Raw genomic sequence first — 23,507 nt, 5'->3', positions numbered from 1 at the left:
GCAGTGTTGGATGATAATTTACTGTGAGTTTGTCACTAAGAATGACACTTTTCACTCCTCATGTAGTCATGTGAGCCATTGTGTTCATAACAATAATGATTAGTGCAGCTTCAAAGCCATGTAAGGGGAAACAATATGTTATGGGTTTAACAGCTGTGTCAATCAAACCTGACACAGGTTATTTTTATGACTTATTTGAAATCATGCCCTATAAAAATTATTTTAATTTGTCAATAGTTAAGTTTTACCCCTAATATTGCCACTTCAAAATATATTTTCTCAGTGGAAATCACAGACTACTCTCAAGCCTTTAACTATGGAAGTCTATAGGGGACTATATTAAATTTATATTGTAAACCTGAAAATGAAAATGTAATTCAACAATAGCATTATAATTTTCCACATATGTATGTGTTATTGGAGTTAAAATTAAAATGCAGTAATCCAATTTGTATTTTCAAATACTCGTATAGACGTTCTCTAACCATATTAAAATGAAAATGGAAAACTGTTAATTTAATTTAATTTCCAAAGTCATATCCACTGTACAGTGGACAATGTTCAACATTAATTCAAATTCAAAAATTAAAAAATATAAACAATGTAACCTGATTTTCCATTTATGCAAGTAATATTTAAAGGACCAGTGTGTAAGATTTAGTGGCATCAGCAGTGAGGTCACAGATTGCAACCAACTATAATAGTGTGGGAGAATCTACGGTGACCGCCGGGCTCCATGGAAGAGGACCCGCTCCCTATGTAGATATAAAAGGCTCATTCTAAGGTAAAAATACAACGATTCTTATTTTTCAGGTGATTATACACTAATTAAAACATACTTATGAATAATATATTCCATTATCACCAAATGCGTTCTGCTAGAGGGCATTAAATTCTACACACTGCAGCTTTAAGTCACAATTAAAATTAAAATGCAATTTTCCAACAATCTAAAGATGAAAATGGCATTTGACAACAATGACTTCATTTTCAAAGACTTAACCAGCTGTACAATGGACAATATTTTAATGTTAAATCAAATTTGAAAATAAAAATCCAATATAAACAATGGAGACTAATTTTCCATTTCTTCTTTTCTTTAAAGTACAGTTTTCTAACAATTTGAAAATTAAAATGAAAACGGTATTTGACTATTGTGGAATTACATTTTCATATTCAAGTTAACATTAGCATTTTAATATTGTCTCCTATAGGCTTCCATACCTAGCGACCTGTTTTCTTCCAACAAAAAAAGGGGGACAATTAGACTTCCACCACTGCTGAGTAAACTGCTGTCCCGAGGTAACCTATCCCCCCACCCCCATTCTTTTCATGTTTGATTAGTGAACATAGTTGATACAGCAGCAAGCGGGGAGCACTGAAAGAGATGAGAGTTCAAGCATGCCTTGCCAGCTTCTCTCTGTCACCAACTCACAGTTTGACATGTAGTGAAAGCTGCATGCAGGCGCTCACATACACAACACAACAACCTGCGTACACAGTGACGCATGCACAAAGACTAACATGCAAATGTACACTTTTGTGTGCACGGATCTGTCTTTGTTTCGAATTTGTGGTTGTAAATGCAAACCTCATACATTCAAATAACAAACAGTACATGATGACACACGATACATACATAATACATTTTAGCTGGTAAAGTAGACTCCATCGCCATAATATGGACACACACATGCACATTTTTACTCCCGCACACTTCTACAGAGGAGCAACATTTTTCTCTCCAAATCTCTGTTCCCTCTTCTCCCTGTCTCAAAGCAGGTGCTGAAATGAGACACTAAATAACTATTAGTTAGAGGAAGAGCGTGAGAGGGGGAGGAGAATAAGAGAAAATGAGAGAGCACTTCCCAACAGTAGCAGAGAGAGAGAGAGAGAGAGAGAGAGAGAGAGAGAGAGGGAGGGAGGGAGGGAGGGGAAAGGAGCGAGAGGGAAGGGAGAGCAGAGGAGCTTAGAGAGGGGATCTGCATTGTAAGTAGCTCTGAGAGCAGCAAGTGGTGGCTGTTTTTTCAACCTGTTTTTGTTTTTCCGAGGAGGCGAACAAGAAAAAGAAGTAAAAGAACCAGGCAAAAAGAGCTGGTGCACAGCATTTAAAAAGTCTGCGCTGTGTTTTAAAAAAAAAAAAAAAAAAAAAAAAAAGCTGAAGAAGAGCAGAAGGGAGGAGAGAAGCCGGGAGGAACACAAGGCAGCAATGGATAGCAGAGTGGCTCAGCCTGACCCTGGGATGGCCTGGATTCACACACTGCTGCTGGCCAACATCCAGCACACACACTAGGCTGCTAACGCCAATGAGGTACAGTACTGAAAAGCAGGAACAGTAACTCACACACAAAAATTGGCAAAGCAGAGAAATCTACACTCAACAACATTTCATCTTCATGTCAATACTTACTACAATTTTTGTTTCAAGTTGGAGAATTTTTGTTGCTGGGAGTGAAAGTTGAGCTGTGTGATTTGCCTGAGATTGCACACTCTGCTTTGTGTGGTGCACTTGGAGAAAGTAGTGCTGTGCAGCTTGTCAGGTGCATTGTTTTTATTTGACAGCATATACGCTGTGTAAGCAAAGGTAGATAGTGTTTGTATATGGGACTGTAAGATGGGTTATCACTACCGGGTGGTAAACACAACATTCACTGTTCACCTGGATATTGTTTTGTCTACTAACAAAACCAGCCGTTTAGATAAAGTCTTTGGATATAATGCATGTGCATTGCAGTGGAATACATGATTGGAAATAAAAATGACACTTATTTCAATCTAAAATTTGACAGTTTTATCATTGTTTTCACTCTTCAAAGCTGCAGATATCCAAATATGCAGATAAAATAGATTCTTGCAAGGGGTTCAACAGCTTCACTATTAATACATTCTCTTGGAAGAAGTCGCTGTATGCATCAGTAATGTTTCCTGCAGCTCTCTAGGTTAGTGCAGAGTGAGTTGAGCCTTGAATGTGATGGTTACAGTGCAGCAATGAGTTGTTGCAGAGTGGGGCAGGTAAGTGCATGTCTGGAGTATGTCGGATGAGGGGTTGTTAAAAACTGTACATGGCTGAAACTTGGCGCCGCAGCTCACACACACTCTGCTCTCTTCTCTTCTGTGGGACATTTTAGAATAAGACTCAAACACATTTTCTCCCTTTAGCTTCAGGCAAAGACAGAGCCGGTGACAGACAGTGTGCGCTTTAATACGTGTGAATGCTTGTATCGGTTCATGCATTCAGATTCATATGTGTGTTTCCCAGATGCAGTGCAGAGTGGTTTGGTTTTTCTTTCATCCTGCCTCACAGCTTGTTTGTTCACTCATGTGGAGCCAGATTTGTTGGCACTGCTTCAATAGGGATAAACAACAACACATTTATGACATTGAACAGCCAGGCTATCATTTTTAATACAAGGAAAGCTGATCCCTCCCTTTTATTGTGGCAATTGAGGCTTATTCTCGATATGTTTCAAACTCCTTCAGCGAGAGGGTGATCTGAGGTGATTGCTGACTTTCTGTCTGCTTCACAGATGACTAAGTGTGTTGTCATGTCAGCTCACGGCTGCTGCTGTGTGTCTGCATGTATGCGTAGTCTGGAGGTACATATTTTGACTATAACCCAAATAGATAGCTGTGGGTGTTTTCTGGATTATCTGATTTACTACGGTATGTCTGACTCGAACGAAACCACCTGCACGTTGGGTAGACGTGTACCAGCGCAAAGCATAAATCAGGACCTTGAACTGTCTTACTGCACTTTATTACAGGGTGGACATCTGATAACAATATTTTCTTATTATTGTTATCATCAAATCGGAGAGAAAAACAGATCTAGTATGCCTGGTTCCATTTAGCTGTGACTGAACTTCTGATTGTTCAGCATGTCAGTGCACTAGATTCGATTTCACTCCGCATACCTGCTCATATCACACACAGATTTATAACTCATCACAGGGCCCGTCCTTCCTCCCACTTCCTCCCTCCCCCCATGTCTGGAGAGCACCTGCCCCATCACCTGCCAGTCAGACTGCGGCTGTGTGTGTGTGTGTGTGTGTGTGTGTGTATGGGTGTGTGGGTGGGTGGGTGAATGTGTGCTGTGGGGAAGCAATCCAGGATGCCACACCTCACCCTTCTCCCACCACACACATACACCTCCCTCACCTCCCCCCAGCTAACCATGCATGCAAATGCGACCTGTGCTCCCTGTTGTGTTTACATGCACGTGTTTTGTGTTTTGCATTGACCTGTTTTCTTAAAACTAGGCTAAAATCATCGACTGTAAGCAACCTGCTCTTTAAACATCAGTGACACTGACATTTTTTAGGAGGCTGGGTCACTTTCCTAGCTTTCTGGCTTGTGGCCTAAATAGCAGCGGGCCTTAATAGCCCATAATAGCAGCCCTTGCTCCTGCACGTGTACAGTTGAGTTTCTTTGTTTGTCTCCTGCTTCGGCTTAACGGTCAATTTCAGAGGAATGAGCGTGCCGAGTCATCCAGGGAATGTGGAAAAGTGTCTCTTCTGTGTCAGAAGGTCTCATATGGTGGTTGGGCACCTCCGAAGTTGGACATGAACTTGACTATAAAACAGACCACCTACTGAGTTACTGTGCACTCAGTTAATAATGATATAGTAATGCGTTTGGCTTTGATTTGTAAGAAGAAAAAAATTATTTTCTTAGACAGTCTGAGAGCTCCTGCACCCTGAGAGCACAAATCATTCACTTTTCAGGCAGCGGTGAACAGGCTCTGTCATTTATTAGTTAATAATATTTGGCTAATACGTGAAGCAGACGTGAAAAGCTCCAGCCTCGAGGCAATATGTGCCGAGCGCTGCCCTTTCTGCGTTGCTGCACACCTGTCTAACACTGTAGCCCTCAGGTTATTTCACATAGTGACACGGCCAACACGACGCGGTGCGTGTTTCACGTTCGTACTCATGTGAGATAATATGTTTCTGACTCAGGAGGCATTGCTTTCTCACTAAAAATATTTGTTTTTTTAGCCTCTTTGCTCTTCAGGAAAAAAAAACTCAAACCAGGTGTTGTTGTCACGTTCAGCAGCAGCAGCAGCTCTTTAGGGCGGTTGGCTTTCTTTCAATTCATCGCTTTAATCCTGATGACGCTGCTGGTATTCAGGAGTTTTGGTTTTGAATACTTAATAGCTTCAGCTCTGGACTGAAGTGGAATCGTTTCTTGATGGTCAGCTCGTTGGGTGTGTTCCATTTTTACACGATCATGTTTCAAAACAAGCAGCCTGATGGACGGCTTGTCCATACCTGTCCAGATAATAAAAGCAAGACGTGTGTGTATGTGTGTGTGTGTGTGTGGGCGGAGGGTGTTGTGAGGAGAAACTGCTGGTGCTCAGTTCGGGGAAAAAGTAGAGCAGAGAACTAGAAAACATCGAGGCAGAGAGTGCAAGTGAGCACAGGAGCAGATGGATGCAAGAGATGCATCAGCAATTTGTTGTGAAGTAGGTCAGGCTTTTGAGAGCTCAGTGGCAAAGGATCAGATTGGAATCAAAGTGCTCTGATTGACAGTTTGAGTCCAGAAAACCCAGCCTCCTCCTTTTCCAGTGAATTTAAGCCAAAATATAAAAACAACCAGAAATCAGACTAAAGCACATACATCAATGGCTCTTTTAATGTTACTGCAAATTTTCTAGTGCTGATATGATTAGTTGATCAATAGATTATTAGCAGTTCTGTAGCTTTGAGAATTGATGAGGCTGGTTTTAATACTTTGTGACTTTCCTGCTCTGTCTGTTGCAGCCTCAAGCTCATTGTTCCTGCTGAAGATGTAAATCTTTAAAAAATAGGTCACAAACATAAAATTTTATTTTGAAAAAGAATTTCCTAAAACAGCTGGTCACTGTAGTTGTTAACAAAAACAAGGGGGGGGGGACTATATACTTGTTGGGGACTATTTTCAGCTGTGGATTAATATCCTTGCTGCTCTGGGGAGTATTTACAGCAGCAAGATGGTGAATGTAGGATTGATTCAACATGACATTGGCCATGTTCATGTCATGAAGGAACATGTCTCCCAGCACAACAATGTGGCTCATTGATGTGATTTTAATCGTCTTTGGACATCAATGGAGCTCTGTGGTGCAGAGGAATACGATACACAGGATACACAGACAATACTTGTTAGTAGGATCAATTCAATATGTCAAAAATATAGAAAATTGACAGCCTAATCCTTTAAATGCTTAAATGTTGTTTATCAAGCACAATTTCCAAAACATTTTCTCATTCCAGCTTCTTAAATGTGAGGATTTGCTGCTTTATATTAGTTTCATATCATTAAATAAATTATTTGACTATTGGTTGGACTAAAATTTGATGACTTCACCCCGGACTCTGGGAAACTGTGATGAGCATTTTTAATTATTTTCTGACTTCTTTGAAAAAAGAAAAAAAAGAAAACATCAGAAGAATCAATAATGAAAACAACTGTTAGTTGCAGCCATGAAAGCATCTCGTATCTGTTACTGGAAAATAATCTTGTTTCTGGCTGCTTGCAAACATAAAATGGACTCGTGCTGAGTTATTGGTAAAATTACGTTTTTGATGATGGAGTCAGGTGTGTTTCTTTAAAGATACTGACTAAGGAGCACAAGCTGACAATGCTACATTTTCTGAAAAGATTTCCTAATGTGTCGGATTTAACTTTTCATATGTAAACGTAACCTGCCAAAACATCCTAAATCAGCACTCCTTTTCATAGAATCTCATTGCATACAGATAACCATCATCTGTCAGAAGGTAATGATTATGAGATTTTCTGGATTTACTGCGTGTTGGATCCTTGGCCCTCCATCGACTTGCTAGCTTTTGCGACTTATGACAAAGCACCATAATTAGATCAGGTTATTTCCATAAGTTTGTCAATAGCTCCTTTGTGTCTGGCTGTGTGTCTCTGTGTCTGTGTCAGCTTCATATGTGACTGCAGTTGTTATGGTGGAAGAGTGAAGCAGTGGGGAGGGGAGGTTAAAGGTCCAAAAGTCTTGGCGTTTACATGTGAGATGGTCGCCATTTTTTCAGGCTATTAAATGAGAGATTGCTGTTTGTCCGTTTCTGCTAGTGGGAATCCCACTGGGTGGGACAAGGTCAGGGAAGACCTCGCTACGTCTTGTCGCTTTCAATCAAAGGCAGATAGCGTCTCACACGCACACACACATTCACATTCAGTTGTGCCTTGTGTGTGTATCTGTGTGTGCTTTGTGTGATTGTAAGCCAGGCTGTCAGTATGCATCTTTATAGTGTCTTGGAAGGTCGTGGGTATGTTGCCTGAAGCTGTAGTAGAGGATTAGGAGGACCCACACCATGTGTAAACATTTGGGTAACCCCCACCCCCCACCTCGCCCGCCTCCTCCGTAGCCTCTGGGGTGCTCACCTGTCTCAGTGAGGAACGAATACCAAGAAACTCCCTGACCTGAATTCACTCAGCCATTATCGCAGCATTCAGACGTCTGATCTTACAAAAAATGCAGATTAGTGTGTCACCTTGACATCTGGTGTACTTCCCCTGATTGGAATTCAAGTTTCACTTACGAGTTTCTTCTGAATGAGCAATTTAGATGAAACTCATGAAAATACCAAGAAGATAACTGCCTGGCTTTGCATTCAGGTATTCAGTGTGTACATTTGAAGTATTGTGCAAAAGTCACGTGCAGCATCGCAAGCAGATTGGTTTAATCAATCACATCCACAAGAAGAAATGGAAAGCATTTCAAGAATTGATATGTGAAATGTGTAACTTTATTATCAAAGGGTTCAACTAACAATCATCTAACCATAAGGGAAGACACATGGGATAGAAATTTTACCATCAGAACATCCAAAACCACTTGGTTTATCATTTATTGACAACAAAAACAAGCATAAGGGCGTATCGCATAATTTTATTAACAAGTTCCCAGTTGCCTTTAATTGTTTCTATGTCAACACATCTAATTTGCATTAAAATAATTGGATGGAAAACCAGCACACAAGCCTGCATAATATTTGTTGAAAATTTGAGGTTTGCATTTTAAGGTGTTCTAGTTCAACAAAACCCTGCAACAACTCACCATAACTATATTAACTTTGTAATTCTATTTCCAAAGTTGAAAAAAAGTTAAACAGTTTTATCACCATCACAGAATTGATAGAAAATATTACAAAAACTGGTTTTATAAAACATAGAGAGCCCGGGACGGGAGTTTTCCCAGAAGTGACGGCAAATGATGTCATGTCTTGTCTCGGCAGACAATGCTGGGCTCTTTAGTCTACTGCTTGGCAATTAGTGGTCCGATGTGACCGAGTTAAACTGTGATCTCACACACACACATGAGCTGGTCACACCACACTGTTAGGACACTCCAGTCTGTCTGACCAAACACACCAGACTTACGCCCTGTACGGGGGAAGGGACACACGCCGATTTTCCAAAGGAAGTGTCCTTTTTGTTAACAAAAAAAAGCACTGTCAGCATTTTATATCTGGATTTTTCATCACCCACATCTCAACACTGCAAACAACTACAAATTATTCCCCAGTATGACCTTTCACTCCAGACACAACCAGCGTTACAGGTCTGATGACCTGAAAAGTGTGCTTGGATTATAGTCAGCTGGTCAGAAATGTACTGAGGAGCAAAACCATGAAGTGGATTTGTAGTGTATCTAGGAAGAGTTCATGATGATGATGAAGATGATATCTGACCAACTTGAAATGATGTCCGACCCAAGCGAATACCTAACCCAGCCTTGCAGGACCACACAAAACAAAGTAGACCTCTGTTGCCTGTCTGAGAAATCTCATCAGAAGAATTTGTTGAGTTATCTATTGACAGTAAAACCCACATCCTCACACAGAGTAGTAGTTGCCAACTCTTATCAAGCATGCAGAGACAGTATGTTGTGATTTTGCTCTATTAAACCTCAAGTGTTAAAACTTCCTTTACATCAGTGTTACCATCACATACCCTGACATTAGAAAAGTAAACAGTGTAGAAATGTATGTCTTCACCTTTATGAACCACAAACAATTCCAACTGTAAACCCCATTTGTTTTAACACTCTCACCCCCCACCCCCCGGCTAACATCAAACAAACTTTAATTATGCCATTACACCACGTTTGGCTCTGTCATGAAGCTGAATCCGCAATGGATTCATGCTTATATTTATATGATACACTCCATTAAAGGATTATTCTGAGATCTTCAAGATGTAAAATGTTTCAGATTAAAAATGCTCCTCGTATGGCTGCTGGCATTAGACGCATGCCAGAGTGCTATTCATTAACTGCTGTATGCAGACACGCCGTCTTAGAGCAGCCTAGTGAAATTACAGGGGGGAAACACTGGCAGCAAAGTCCATAACAGTCACAAATAACACCCTGCTATGACAAAGGAAATTACACGTCTTTGGGATCGAAATTTTAATAGCGTGATATAATTGTATCAGCGCGAGGAATGCGCAGTACGTGTAATCGGATGCTTTCATGTTGGGATGAATGTGATGGGGAGGTTTATAATCAGTTTTGGGGATCTTTGAGGTTTCTTGATCAAATGAGCTGATAACTAATTTTCTACACAGAGTTGATTTATTGTATGTTGATTTATGACGACTTGGCTGTTGGTGGAGGATTATGTTAACATTCATGCATTAGGTTGTACTGAAAGATGAGATGATCATGGAAACTAAAACACAGTTTTTATAGAGAATACATCATAAACTAGGAAATGATTTAATATCACATGTCAGACTGTAGATAAGAGTAAATAAAGTTTACAGCAGGATTACAGTTTTACCAGCTAGACGTCAATAAGCTTGTGTCATTAAGCAACAGTGGTCTGGATTTGTTTATATGGCTCAGTGGCTGCACTATATGAGTGGATCAGTATAAGCAGTTCCCACACCCTCTCAGGTGTCCTGTGCTCAGGGCAGCCTGGCCCAGGCACACAGATAAAGGCTGCCTTTGTCTACAGCAGGGAACAGGTAACCATTTGTGCCTGCACTAGCGTATGTGCTTGTGTGCACTTGTGTTTGTGTGCAGACATGCATGCAAACACGTGTGTGTGTGCGTGTGTTTGTGTGTGTGTGTGTGTGTGTGTGTGTGTGTGTGTGTGTGTGTGTGTGTGTGTGTGTGTGTGTGTGTGTGTGTGTGTCTGTGTGTGTGTGTGTGTGTGTGCAACAGAGAGAGATAGGATTGGCTAGGCTGCTTACTGTTGCCACAAGAACAGGTGTGGCTTTTCAACAGCCTCATATTCACAGCATACTGCACATGTGTGCTCAATAAAGAGGAGAGTAAACTATGATTTCCAGTCTGTGATTCTCTAGGCAAACAAACACCATCATAAACAAAGTTATACTTCCAGGAAAAGGATTAATTTATGCTTTTATCCTCTTACGGAACACTCATATGTTCATGATAATTACAGATGTACAGTTTAATTTGATATTACTTGCTATAATGTAAAATATATATTTCAAATAAAGATTTACAGCGAGTAGATAATTAAACTCTGAATTACAAATAAAAAAAATACATGGTTGAAGGGTATAATTTTTCATAATTATCCATGAAAAAGGGTCTGCTGTGTGTGTGTGTTTATGATTGTGAATAAATATGTTAAAAAAAAGTTAACAATCAACACTCAAACAGTGCGACCTTATCTGTGCCACAAATTACACAGTATACAGTCTGCTAATTCTATGCTTTGAGAGTTTGTAGCAGTTTACAATGGAAAATGACAAGCTAAAGTGTGCTTAAAAATGCCAGCCTGCAGACTAAGATCGCTTGATTTTTAAGTGAAGTTTTGGTAGCTACTACTATCCCACAATGCATCACACAAAGAAAATGGAGGAGCTGCTCACAGTCAAGAAGAAAAGACCTTTGGCAACTGCTTAGAAAACAAATACATGAATACAGTGTTAGTTGTCAGCTAATGTGGCTATGCTAACACACCTTGTTGCTAGATAATTACTACTCTGCCTACTTTGTTCACTAAAATAAAGCCACATGCTAAGACATATGACCTTAGAGAACAAATAGTTTAAAGTCCCTCCTGGTAAAAATATGTTTTTTTTTCTTGTTCCTTCACACGGATGTTTGACTTTCACTTGTGCAGAGTGATGCACACGTGCAAATTTGACACCAGACTGTTTTCACATTCAGCTGCTGAAGAGTGAAAGTTTCTCTGTGCTCTCCTCAACCTGTACCTACGATCATGAATTGTGACATCACTACTATTTTCTGAGCCAATCATGGTCCAGTATACAACTTATAAAAGTGATATTTATTTCTTAGATTTTGGATTTCCCAATTTTCATTTTAAGGATTTTTAACAAGGTAATTGGATTTATATGACAGGAAAAAAAACATATCAGACACAATTTATTATTTCAAGCAGAGCATTTTATACATATGTCTTTCAACATGACTGGAGGGGATCTTTAAAGTTTGTACAAAAGGAAAAAGGAACAAAGTGGAGCATACTTAAAGCAGTAGTGTGATGGCTAAATGTGAAACAGTTGATTTACAGTCCATTACATGACTTTGTGTGTGAGTGTGTTGTTTCTGCAACCTCAACAAACAACCACATTCACACAGGAAATGTGTGAAAAAAGTAATAGAAGGTTATTGTGGCTATGCTAGCCAGGCTAAATGCTACATAGCTATCTGCTTCACAAAAACTCAAAGGTTTAAGATTATATGACTTGGGAGAAAAAAATACTTAATATTTTTATTGTTTGACCTGAAATATTAATTTTTAAAAAAAAATAACTTCTTTTGGTTACAAGGCACATCTATCTCCATTAGTTTGATTAGAAAATAACAAAATACAGTGGGTCTGTGACTGTGGAGGAATGTGACTAAATACAAAATATATTACTAGTTTACCTCTGCACCCCTCCGTGCATATGAGATTGTGTGAGCTGTATGTTTCCATTCATTTTACCTGGTGTTTAAGTCAGAAGTTGAGGATTACCTGTTCAGGAAGCAGACCCAGCTCCACTAGTGTGTGTTTAAAGAAGCTGTCAGGAGAGCTAACTCTCTGACAGACACTCACTGTAAATGTTCAGTCGGGCTGACAGGAAGGTAGACCAACAACCGGAGTGATAGATGAGTATAGATCTCAGGTGAAAGGTGAGAGTGCTGAGGATGTGCTCTCTTCCTCTGTCTGTCCGTCTGTTGTGGTATTCTGTCTGGAGAGGTGTGTGTGTGTGTGTGTGTGTGTGTGTGTCTAGAGATGTTAAGTACAGGGGATGAATACTGTGTGTAGAGAGGTCTTTAATTAGAGCAGGAAGACACGGCTCAGGAGACACACTATACCAGACTTAAGTGTGTGTGCGTGTGTGTCAACGGTTGTGTGTCTGTGTGAAGACTGGTTTGACTGGGATACATCCTGCACGTGTCAATAGTTTCAGGGCCCATCTCGCTAACTCCAGGACTGTCTGCTCAGTGTGTGTGTGTGTGTGGTAAACATCCTAAATGAATTTGCATAAATCCCAAAGAAATGACATCAACTAAACATCCGCAGACTGCCTGAATATTTTATGAAACCTACACAACGCAGCTTACTGTTCATTACAAGTGAATATACTGTGTAACACTTGATCGAGTCTGTGGAATCCGGTGGCGACACTAAGCCAACTTGGTAACAGTAAGTTGTGTCCAGTCAGCCATATTTGATTGCTGGATAAGTGGTTTGTTGCTGTATTGTTTATCATACCAGTTATTTCTTGAGGAAACTTTCCTGTTTTCTCCCCTTTGCTCCTCTGTTGGATTCAAATGTTTATGCAGAAAACCACAAATGATTTTAGACAGTTTAATCTTCCGAACCAACATTTGGTCCATGTGACCGATACAACAAGTGATCACAGATAACAAGAAAACCAAGATTTTAACCGGTTATAACATTTATTATATATATTATATAATCCAAATTTCCCTATCGCTAAAGTCACAGACCAGAAGTTTGATCTGTATAATTTATAACTCCCCTTATTATTTTTAAATAAAAACATGTTCTATTTCAGTATCTACATATTATTTACAGTAGCAGGACTCACACAAGCATTAAAATGCATGAATATCTCTGTCTATCATCCATTAGTCACAGATACTTCTTCTAGTAAAATTTGAATAAAAGTGACAGTAAACATGTCACCCAGCACCCACCTGCATAATGTTAATCCAGTTTGGCTTTTATCTGTTCAATGGATTCGCTGGTCGGGTCGATGCATGTGAGTTTAGTTCATTTAAATGCACGTACAAAATACTTCATCATTCATCTCTGATTACCTGCACAGGTAGATACAGAAGATACACCTGGATTTGATCACTTTTTTATTTCAGCAGATTATAATCTCTTTACTGTGGAAATGTGTTATACAACATTTAATCATAATATGTTGTAAACAATTAATAATACATAGGTCAATTGTAAAAAGCTGTTCTAAATTTAATCATTACATTTGCTTTTAAATGATAAGTCAAACACAATAATGAGCAGATAATAAAATTATACAATTAAAAATGACATTTTCTTATTCTGTCTTTAAATGTTGAATTTCAAAATGAAATCACCAAATATATTTTAACAAGGCTTTTAAATTTTACTTTCTTATATTCCAATTACACTGGCCAGCTGTTCGTCCATGTAATTTCTTCACTTAAATGTATTGATACTTGTTCATGGTTGCTGTTTCTGTTACATTCCTAAATGCTAAATTAAATCACTGTGTAAGGTGATTATGTAGTAAATTATGTTCTGTGGCAACACAACCAGCATTGTCACTCTGTGTTGAGCAGTGTGTAAGTTTCTTGTTTAGTTTTTGGCTGTTGGTGTTCCAGCTGCAGGAACAACTGTGACCTGAGAAAAGCTTATGGACATTATTCTTTAGTGGTTTATATTAAAACATATTAAATAGAGCTTTATATAAGTTTTCTATTCTCTCTCTCCATCTGCAGCTCCCATGTGTTCGTTCAGCCATGCTCCCTGGTTATGGATTCTCACCTTTTCCTGATTTCCAACCCCACCTTCACGCTTTTCGCTGCCGAGGAGAGAGTCCCAGCATGTGGATTCCTGGCTCGGGAGAGTCCCCAGCTCTGAGTGAGGCCCAGGAGGACAGGTCTCTCCTCCACCCGTGCCACCACAAGCACGTCGCTGTATGCCAGCAGGAAACCTTAGCTTTTATTGAGCTACAACCATCAGTGACTCCTAAACTAAACGGCCATGGCTCTCCAAGGCCGACTGTTATTCCAGACGCACAATGCACAACACATTCCCCACCCCTGAACGGTTTCAGGCACACACTGAACGAACTGAATGATATGCAGCACGGCTGCCCCAGGACAGACAATGTGCATGAAACAAGGATGGATTTGAACTCTCGTACACCTGCGGGTGACGGAGTGCCTGAATGCCAAAATGGCAGCAGGACTTCTTTGCAGGAGCAGACTGAAAAACCACAAACTGTCACAACAGTATGTCGTCCTCTCCACGCAACTCTTAGCCTCCCTCTGTCATTCCCTCTGTCCTCTATATACACAAACAGAGAATCCTGGGATTCTCATTTACCCTGTTCCTCATCCTCATCTGAAGGTCTTGAGTTTCAGAGTCCCGACTCCTACCAGCCACAGAGGAGAACATCACAGGGGTCAGTGAAAGAGAAGTCTATCCGTGAGTGTTGTGCTGTTTTGACTCTTGACAAAAGTTGACATAATAAATTAAGCTTTAGAGCACTTCTTCTTCTGTTATCCTATTAAAGTCATTCTCTCATTTCCAGGGCGTAAAATGCAGGTTTATTCCCCAGACAGCCCCAGTGATGAATCTCTCAGCAGCCCAATCCTGGATGCAGACTACATCTTCCCAGGACCTTTTGCATCTTTCCTGGAGGAGGACCTCAGTGGATTATCTTCACTAGAGACCATCACAAGTCCTTCATCCACAGACGGTGCTACAGATCTCCCAAACCTCAGTCACAATGACATTTTACATCTACCTGCAGAACCACTGCAGATAATAGAGGACCCAATACCAGGGGTGGAGGAGGACAGCGGGAGTGTAGAGACGTCACACGCCACAGGGGGCAGCTTTTTGTCACGCAGCCGTCACGGGGACCAAGAGCGGCGGCGCTTCTCAGCTTCAGAACTGATATCCAGACTTCAGCTGTCCCAAAGGAAGAACTCCTTCACCTTGAAGCTGGGGAAGTCGCTGTCTGCTCGGGTAGCCTCCAAGGACAGACAGAGTTCCCACAGTCTCAGCCCCAACCCTGACTGTGAGTAGGCATCAGAACCAACATCTTGTTAACATTTCATTAAAATATAGTCCAGAACAGCCCAGTGGTTGATAACAGACAAAACAGGTTCTCATGCAATGATCTTGGTGAACACAGGACACACCTTCTCATTCCCTTCAATGAGAAAGTGTGTCCCAACTTTTGACTGGTACTGTATGTACAACACAGATGGATGTTAAATTGAAGGAAAAAACAACATAAAATCACCTTTATTTGTGTATATTTTAGATAAGCTGTCAAACATTGTTAAAATCTGTCTCTGAAACATCACCTAACATCATATTGGATCCATTTGCTCTGTTGTATGAAAGAAAACTCGCCATCAGCTTGTGGTGGAGCAGGTGGACCAAACTTACCATAATGATTTCATCAATGAGTCCACTGACAAAGTTACTCAACAACACTTTTGAGAATCGATCAAACATTGAAGTCATTTATCAATCAAAAGCACCAAACAATTGCTGCTTTTGTCTGTTTTACAACATTGTAAATTGAATATCTTCAGGTTTTGGACTCTTGGTAAAACAAAACAAGCAATTAGAAGATGTTACCTCAGGCTCTTTGAAACAGATAAATCAATTGTGAAAATAATTGTTGGGCTCTCTGGTGGCCCTGGGATTTAAGACGCTGCCCATGTAATTGCAACATCGCTGACTCAAGTCTGGCTGGGGACCCTGGTTGCATGTCAACCTCTACTGTGTAATATCTAATAAAGGCTAAAATGTCTGAAAATATATTACATGTTTTGTAGATTGAAGAAGGCACAAACAGCTCTTAAACAGCTGAAGATGTCAAAACATATAGAAAGGTTCAAACTGAGGGTATCATTTCATGAATCTTTGATCTCTTGTGTCTTCCCTGGATCTCACTTCTGCACTACCTGCTTTTCATCCTCTTTAGACAAGTCCAACCCCAGGCACCGCAGCTCAGGAGGCTCTAGTGATAGCGCCCCCCACAGTCCTGTAGGACCTGAACCTCCACTGCCCAGCAGTGACAACGGAATGCCTTTGCATCGGTGGAGCACAAAACTCGGGTAAAAAGGGACCGAAAATATTTGATCACAAAAACTGTAAAGATTAAATTACATGTTTTAATGTCTTTTAACATTTTCTTCACAGAATGCGAAAGAAATCTGTAGAGGAGGACTTGTGCACACTTACAACTGTTGCTTCTTCAAATCGCTTATCACGATTTTTGCCTAGTTGTAAGTTTCCCTGAAATATTATTTTTTTCCAAAATTTTTCTTTTATTGCATCTACAGTATTTAAACTGAGACCTGAATGCTTTTTCCTGCAGCGATACTGTACCAGGAATACAGTGACGTCGCCATCAACAGAGAGATCCAGAGGCAGCAGGGGAAGGAGCCAGGCACAGAGGAGGATGGGCTCAGGGACGAGGGGTCAGACGGGACCCCATCTCCGTCCAATCTGTCTCCATCCAGCTCCTTTCGTTCCTCACGAGGCTCGGCTTTTGCACTGTGGCAGGACATCCCTGATGTTCGCACCAGCGGTCAGCTCGATAACTTCAGCAATGAGGAAAGGAAATTACAGGAGGTGAATAAGACACTTCAGATCTTGTAATTGCTTTTGCATTTGTGTCTTATTTGTTTCTCTGCTGGACTGCCGCTGCTGTTAGTTCATGTACTGTTGCTGTCTGGAGCTGACAATCTGTGTCCTCCTCCATTCAGGCAAAGTTTGAACTTGTGACTTCTGAGGCATCATACATTCGTAGTTTGACAATCGCAGTGGACCACTTCATGTTGTCACAGGAGCTCGCTGAGTGTCTCGGAGCTCAGAATAAGCAGTGGCTCTTCTCCAAACTGCCTGAAGTCAAAGATGTCAGTGAGAGGTGAAGTGATGCTCCGCTAATGTTCCTCTTTTGCCCTCAAGTTTTTGTTTTAACGCCTCAGTCATTCTGTCTCCTTCTCTGAGTGTGTTTTCTGCTCATTCATTACCTTTAGGTTTCTTCAGGACCTGGAGCACCGGCTGGAGGAAGACATTCTGCGGTTTGATGTGTGTGACATTGTCCTGGATCACTGCCCAGCGCTGCGAAGGGTTTATTTACCTTATGTAACCAACCAGGCGTACCAAGAACAGACATACCAGCGTCTGCTGTGAGTAACTGCTTTCACTGTATGTATGTAACACATCAGCTGTTGGAGATCTGAACATATATGTACAGTATGTACAGTATACACTATCTCTCTGTGCATATTCATAGCTGTAATGCTTTAAATCTAATTGTTTTGTGCTTGTTGTACATAATTTCCTCTAAGGGTGTTCAGGTGTTATTTTACACCTGCATGACTTAACTTGCAGATGGTTCATCTTGAGTAAGCTGAACATTTTTCTCAGCGTAAAAAGCACGCTGGAATTTTCATTCAGTTTCACTGAGAGACATTAAAATGTTTCTCTAAATGTCCACGTCTTGTTCTCTCAGGCACGAGAACCCTCGTTTCCCTGCCATCCTGGCCCGTTTGGAGGAGGACCCCATCTGCCAAAGACTTCCCCTGACCTCTTTTCTAATCCTCCCGTTCCAGAGGATCACACGGCTTAAAATGCTGGTGGAGGTACACAGTTAAACATTCACTGCAGAGTTCATGTTCACACTTGAAACCCAATTACGTGGATGTGTAAATGGAGTAATATTGGGACCAGCCAAGCAATTTGCCGCAGCAAGTTCTCCCTCAACAGTGCATAACAAGACTATTGTTTATGCTCTGGCATGTCTTCAAAAGTTCTGTATTTTTCAGAATATCTTAAAGAGGACAACACCAGGATCTCGGGATGAGGACACTGCCACGAAAGCTTTCAATGAGCTAAAAAAGGTAGTGATTATCATCCCTAATAGCCAGTTGGATGAGTACCAGCATTATCACTGGTGAGGCTCAACAGTAATAACCATGTTGGTATGTGTCTTCTTAGATCATCAAAGAATGTAACTCCAGTGTGCAGTCAATGAAGAGGATGGAAGAACTCATCCACCTCAATAAGAAAATTCATTTTGAGGGCAAGGTGAATTAAGTCTATGTGAACTGTTCGGATTGTATTTAGAAATGTTGGCACAGGAGGACTGCTATGTGAATACTTTTGTTCTGTTATCACTGTTCATATTTCTGTGGCTCTTATCCTGCAAGTTATTTCCTTTCTTTCTAGATCTTTCCTCTGATTTCTCAGTCGCGCTGGCTGGTGAAACACGGTGAACTCCTGGAAGTGGACACCCAGACGATGAGTTATTCTGGATCTAAGCTCAAGTTACCCACCAAGCCTGTGTACCTCCACCTGTTCAATGACTGTCTGCTGCTGTCCAGGAGGAAAGAGTGAGTGATATGCAATAGATACAAAAAGACAAAACATCTTTAACAAAGTCATGACTCATCAAGTGAAAAAAGGACAATTTAGAAAGTATGTTTGGAAAGAATTGGTTCTACTTCTAAGTCTTTTGAAATACAATTCTCACTACCTGTACTTTTTTTTTTACCTTTATATAGTCAAGAGAGTTGAGAGCCAGGCTCTCTTTTGAAGGAACCATTAGCTTAGCCTAGCATAAAGACTATAAACAGGGAGAAACAGCTTGCATGGCTCTGTCCAAAGGTACCAGCACCTCTAAAGCTTACTAATTTACACATTATGTCTTCTTTTTTTTATCCGTACAAAAAACAAAGTGTAAAAACAACAAGTTGTGTTTTTACAGGGGTTTACAAGCTGTGTTGTTTCTTGGCCCAGCCCGGTAAGCAAGGCTAAGCAAACCACCAGCTGGCTGTAGCTTAATATTTACTGTATTTATTGTCATCTAACTTTCAGCAAGAACATGAATAAACATATTTATCAAAATGTTAAACCATTCCTCGAAGAGACACTTGAAAAAAATCAACCCAATCTTTCAAATCAACACTGTGTGGACCTGAAACATCTCCAACTCTCAGCTTTTTTTTTGGAAAAACCATATCAGACTATATCAGAGCATTTTTATATGTCTTCAAACATGTCTGAAGGTTTAAAGGGGACCTATTATGTTCATTTCCAGATCTACATTTTTATTCTGGGACTCTGCTAGAGTAGCTTTGCATGATTCACGGTTCAAAAAACTCCTTATTTATCTTAAACTGGCCCCTATGCAGCCCCTCAGTTCAGCCTCTGTCTCTTAACAGGCAGTCTTAGCTCCTGTCTCTTAAAGGCCTCCCTCCTGATGAGCCCACTCTGTTCTGATTGGCCAGCTCTCAGGAAGCTGCTGAGGGGCAGCCATATCAGAATTGTGTTAAGTTATCGCCAATGCAAACTTGACATTTCCTGCTTTACTGCATCAAATTAGAAGCTTTTAAATAACTAAATGACAGGAGACTTTTATTGCGAAGAATTTACAGGAAATTAAACATGTTCCTCACTGAATTAGCAGAGCGTCATTAGCAGCACTAAGAACCAATCAACACAACAAGATATGGACATAAGCTGACATCGGCTCAGGCTGAAAGTAGTGAAAAAACATTGGAAACTGAGCGCTCAGAGCAGTCTGAAGCTGGTGTTTTTTGCTTACAGGGATTACCTCTACATACGTTTACCTCATTTACCTCATTACCTCATTGTTCAATATGAACATCTGACATTGTAACATTATATATGTGACTGAAAACAAGGAAAAGCATAATAGGTCCCCTTTAAAGATTCACTATCTACATGTGAAGTATTTAGACATGCACTGTCTGCTGTTAATCTTAACACCTTTTTTTGCAGCACATGGAAGTTCATGGTGTTCGTCCATGCCAAGATAGGAGAGCTGAAAGTGAAGGATCTCAGTCAGAAGCTGCAGGGAATCTCAGGCTTCATCTTCCACCTGCAACTGTGTGAAGGCCAGCAGCTTAAACACCAGATTCTGCTCAAATCACACACTGAGTGAGTAACAACACTGTGTCAAAGCACTGTCAACAATAAATCTGCCTTAAGTCAAAACTTGATGCTTTAGTACAGTGGTTCCCAACTTTTCGACTTGTAACCCCTTAAAATAAAGCAAAGTCTATCTGGGATCCCTCCTCACATGTTGCATTGTCCACCAGTTAAATGAAAGAGGACTTTTAACTTTTAGAGGCTTGAGGAGATAAAATACACAATAAATTAAGCAAAAATTTGTGGAAAGCTTGAAAAAAAAAACATTTCAATTGTCAGAAATATGTTTTTCTCTGTTGTCCTATCCTGCCAAATCATCTCACGACCCCTTAGATTAATCCAGCAACCCCTTGTGGGGGTTGCAACCCCCAGGTTGGGAACCACTGCTTTAGCACATGGTGCTCTAATTGCTCTGGTTTTGTTTCTATCAAGGAGTGGGAAGCAGAGGTGGATCACAGCAATGTTTCCTTCTGATCCACTCAAAGACATTGAGCAAGCCACTGAGAATGCTGGTCAGTACAGAGCAGGAGGTTCACTATAAATCAGCGTAAACCTTTTAATCCTCTCATGTATTTATTTTCTTGTCTTTTCCTCTCAGATAAATTCCAGGTTCAGTGCATCAAAAGCTATCAGGCCCAAGAGCACGACGAGTTAACCCTGGAAAAGGCAGACATTCTTCATTATAAGACCATTACAAGTGATGGTAAGAATCTGGAAAAAGTCTGACTGGCTGTCTGGGTTTTAAACAAGCAGTGGTGTAGTGCTTTGATGATTTCTAAAGAATGTTTTATTTGACCAGGCTGGGTGGAAGGCATCAGACTGTCTGACGGGGAACGGGGCTGGTTCCCCAAAACCTACGTGGAGGAAATCACAAGTCACAGTGCACGCGTCCGCAACCTCCGAGAGAATATCCGCATCAAATGTGTCACACAGAAACTGGAAGGGGAAGACTGACCAATTTTAATGCAACGTCTTGTGTGTCAAAGGTGCATTTCAATTTATAAGCTGCATTTTTAAGCTTCTGGATCATTATTTTAATTTTAGATGGATGTGGGACCTTCGTATAGTATGCAGATGCTAAAACAGGCTAACATTTCTGAGCGTTGTTTGCATGGCTTCTGCACTTGGTAGCAACATTTTCCTTTAGCATGCTAGCTGTGAATACATGCTAGTGCAACGCTTTTCATGCTCCATTACATTTTATGTTTAAAAGGCTTTTATACAATGAGAGTCTGTTGTCAGAAGTTCACATTATGACATTTTTTTTAACAGTTATGCCACTCTGCAGTTGCTAAACTTTGTAGGAGCAATTACTTTATGCATGCTTTCTGTAAATGCAATTCATGAAATGTGAGACTTTCTAACATTTCTGTGATAAATCTGGTATACATGCATGCACATTTACCAGCACAGGTAGTAAATGTAAACACATCCAAAGATAAGTGTTTTTACATTTCTCGGTTCATGTGAGAGGATAACAGTAGCACCCAGCTAACTCTGTACTACATTTCTCTTCTATCATGTCTCATGTGGCCAGAATCCCTCTTTGGACTGTCTTATGCAGTAAACTGAGCTTTGTGAGGTGCAAGAGATTCATTCATGTAACATTGCAACATCAGAAAATCGCCCGAGGCATATCCTGCTGCTGTGCTGCATGAGGACATATCAGAGGCCTTTTATCTTTTTTTCTTTGTTCACACTGAGTTCTGCTTTACTTTTGAAAGGCAGATAAGAAGTGTTGCTCTGTTGCAGAGTTACAGTAGTTACAAGAAATGAATGACTGATAAGTGTTTTGTGTTTAAGTCCATCCCATAGCTGGAAATACAACAAGCAGTTGATTACAGCTGTGATTTAAAAGATGTGGATTGGTAAATTGTCAACCTTCTTTGTATGAGCATGGTCTGTAGTAACAATGTATGAACTCGGATGATTGGTCAGACAAGGCAACTGCAGAATGGTGGATTAAATATTTTTAAGATGATTTTCAGGATTCAAATGAAAGGCAGAATATCATATCTGCAAGGCCTCACTACACAAATACTTCATTTCTTCAACCCACTAATCTGATTAAAGGATTAAGCTGGCAATATTCTATATGTTTTTTATTGTCAGCAAATCCCATGAAAAGACCCAAACCAACAATGACCTTATCACACTAACATGTATTTTCTAGCTACTGTGTTCCTCTGTGTCATATTAAAAACACATCAGTGAGCCACACTGTTGTACTGGGAGACATGTTCCTTCCTTACCATAAGCACACACATGTAGTTTATATCGACACAGTCCCATATACACCTTCCCACTGCTGTAAATACTCATTAGAGCACCAAATGTGTATAAATCCGCAGCTGAAAGTAGTCCCCAACAAATGCACTATTTACTTCTGTTTGAGTAACCTTAGCTAAAAACTACAGTGCCCAGCTGCTTTAGTAAATTACCAAGCTTCAAAAAAAAAGAAACTATACATTTGTGACCTGTTTTTAAAAATTTAAGTTGGGCTTGTGGCTGTCAGTCAGTCAAGGTAGGGAGAATGGAAAGTTAAGAGACAGACAAACACATTTTTGGTTTTTGTCTTTTCATGGAATGGCAAAAAAAAAAGGTAAAATAGACTTTGGGACACAAGTGGATTTTTGACCACCTGTGTGGTAAATGTGCAGCTTCACACATACATTAAGAGTTACTTTTACTAATTTAAAAACGTTGACTGGCCCCAGTTTAGCACCAGTAGAATAAAAGCTAGACATTATTGTGTTACACTAATAACACAGGATAAAATGATACTGTTATACACTAAGCACTGAATTACATTTAGGCCTCCATCATCGCCATCATTCCCCTCAGTAAGTCAGTCAGTAAAAATCCACAAATGACCAACAGCACAGTGTGACTGAGCTGACACCTGCTGTTAATGAACCACTATAATCAACATTCAAATGTAAACTCTTCCAGTGGCACATGAAATGTTTATAACTCTACTTTTTTTTTTCTATATCTACTTTGTTAGTTGTAATTTAAGTGGTTGCTGTTGCAGCATGTGTATTTATACTCCTCTAGCTGGTTGTTCTCTAAGGAGATTCTGATGTAAATGTACTTTACTGTAGATGGCTACATGTATAAAGAGTAGAAAATGGTTCATTTACTTTTATGACTGTAATTTATATTAATAAGAGTTGACATATATGATGACATTCCATAACTATGAACTTTGCAGTCAGATTAATTTCTAATACCAGAATAAATACAAATACTGTAATAGACTGGATGTTTACTGGATCTCTGCACACTACTGTAAATGTTTAACCACTGAATAAATACAGATACTTCCATTTTATG

At 40.1% G+C, this 23,507-nt stretch overlaps 1 protein-coding gene across 1 annotated transcript; it reads left to right on the top strand.

The window, feature by feature from the left end:
• Positions 1 to 1,929: 1,929 nt before the first annotated feature.
• arhgef19 (Rho guanine nucleotide exchange factor (GEF) 19) lies at positions 1,930 to 23,505 on the top strand. The gene is made up of 16 exons (XM_067591558.1): positions 1,930 to 2,311; positions 13,961 to 14,672; positions 14,779 to 15,270; positions 16,192 to 16,324; positions 16,410 to 16,495; positions 16,588 to 16,844; positions 16,979 to 17,139; positions 17,252 to 17,404; positions 17,731 to 17,860; positions 18,044 to 18,118; positions 18,216 to 18,305; positions 18,447 to 18,610; positions 20,022 to 20,180; positions 20,604 to 20,683; positions 20,770 to 20,874; positions 20,971 to 23,505. Exons 2-16 carry the CDS (start codon positions 13,982 to 13,984, stop codon positions 21,123 to 21,125), a joined length of 2,931 nt encoding a protein of 976 aa, XP_067447659.1. The 5' UTR covers positions 1,930 to 2,311; positions 13,961 to 13,981; the 3' UTR covers positions 21,126 to 23,505.
• The last annotated feature ends 2 nt before the right edge of the window (positions 23,506 to 23,507 follow it).

The sequence above is a fragment of the Thunnus thynnus genome, chromosome 6 (assembly GCF_963924715.1).
Source record: "Thunnus thynnus chromosome 6, fThuThy2.1, whole genome shotgun sequence".
In the NCBI taxonomy this organism is placed as follows: domain Eukaryota; kingdom Metazoa; phylum Chordata; class Actinopteri; order Scombriformes; family Scombridae; genus Thunnus; species Thunnus thynnus.
This window is presented reverse-complemented; position numbering and strand designations above follow the sequence as displayed.